At 67.1% G+C, this 1,117-nt stretch overlaps 1 protein-coding gene across 1 annotated transcript in view; it reads left to right on the top strand.

The window, feature by feature from the left end:
- The window catches only part of SNAPC4 (small nuclear RNA activating complex, polypeptide 4, 190kDa), a 22,856-nt gene extending 21,745 nt beyond the window's left edge, over positions 1–1,111 (top strand). The window contains exon 24 of the mRNA XM_010838754.1: positions 2–1,111. Within this exon, the coding sequence (XP_010837056.1) occupies positions 2–318 (317 nt within the window). The 3' untranslated portion in view covers positions 319–1,111. The remainder of the gene's footprint in view (position 1) is intronic.
- Positions 1,112–1,117: the final 6 nt, after the last annotated feature.

Below are 1,117 nucleotides of genomic sequence, written 5' to 3'. Positions count from 1 at the left end.
GCCCTGCAGGCCTCGCTGGGGCGGGTGCGCGAGCGGCTTCACGACAGCCCGGCCTACCTGCTTTTGCGGGCACGCTTCCTGGCTGCCTTTACCCTGCCCGCGCTCCTGGCCACCCTATCCCCCCGTGGCGTCCCCACCACCCTATCAGCAAGCACTGGGCCTGACCCCGAGACGGACAGTGACGACTTTGACCCAGAGGAGCCGGAGCTCACCGACAGCGACGGGCAGCCCGGGGACCCTGCCCAGGTAGGCTGTAGTGGGCACAGAGCCCTCGCCCACCCAGAGCAGGAGAAAGTCGCAGCGCGAGGTGGCGGCTGATCTCAGGAGGAAGAGGCCATGCCACGCCGCCCATCACTTGTGGACTCCGGGCAGCAGGAACCTCACCGCCAGCATGGTGGGGTGAGGGGCCCACCGCCCCGGCCTGTGCCAGCAGGCAGTGGCCTGTGCCCGTTCCCCCTGCTGCACACGCACGCCCCACCTGTGTTTTGGGGAGGTCAGTCCATGTGCCCATTTCGGCATGCCCACGTCTGCAGCCTGCTCAGCTGCAGAAGCCGGGCCGCTTTTGTTTCCAGACTAGAACCCAGATACAGACACAGGAAAGGGTCCCCTGCTACTGTGCGCCCAGGGAGTCCCTGGTCCCCTCAGGACACGGAGGGTCCTCGGGTCCCTTGCAGGCATTGATCCTCCCAGAGAACCCCCGGGAGCAGCCCGTCCCCATCATGTGGGGGTGACCACAGCAGTGAGGCTCGCTGCTGGATTTGTGGCCCCCCACGCCCCCCGCAGCTCGGCCCAGCCCACTTCCCTTCCCAGGGGCACGGCCTTAGGAGTCCGCAGGGTCTTCCAGGCTGAAGCAAAGGGCAAGCTCTGCTGGCCCCCGGATACTGAGGGTAGGAGAGCCGCTGTCCCCAGCAGCATGGGCAGCTTCCCTCAGGCCCTGCCCCCTGGCTCAGCTGGGGGAACTGTGGTATAGCAGGCTGGCTCTCGGGGGGCTTCTCAGCAGGGATTGGAGTCCCCAAGTGAAGGAGGGGTCAGCAGAAAGTCAGCCCCACGTGGCCCCAGGAAGACAGCGCTTCCCGTCCAGCCCCAGAGAGGGGACACACTCGAGGAGCTGCCCGCT

Source organism: Bison bison, unplaced genomic scaffold, assembly GCF_000754665.1.
Source record: "Bison bison bison isolate TAMUID 2011002044 unplaced genomic scaffold, Bison_UMD1.0 scf7180017846162, whole genome shotgun sequence".
Taxonomy (NCBI): domain Eukaryota; kingdom Metazoa; phylum Chordata; class Mammalia; order Artiodactyla; family Bovidae; genus Bison; species Bison bison.
Note: the sequence above shows the minus strand (reverse complement) of the source record. Positions and strands in the feature narration are given on the sequence as shown.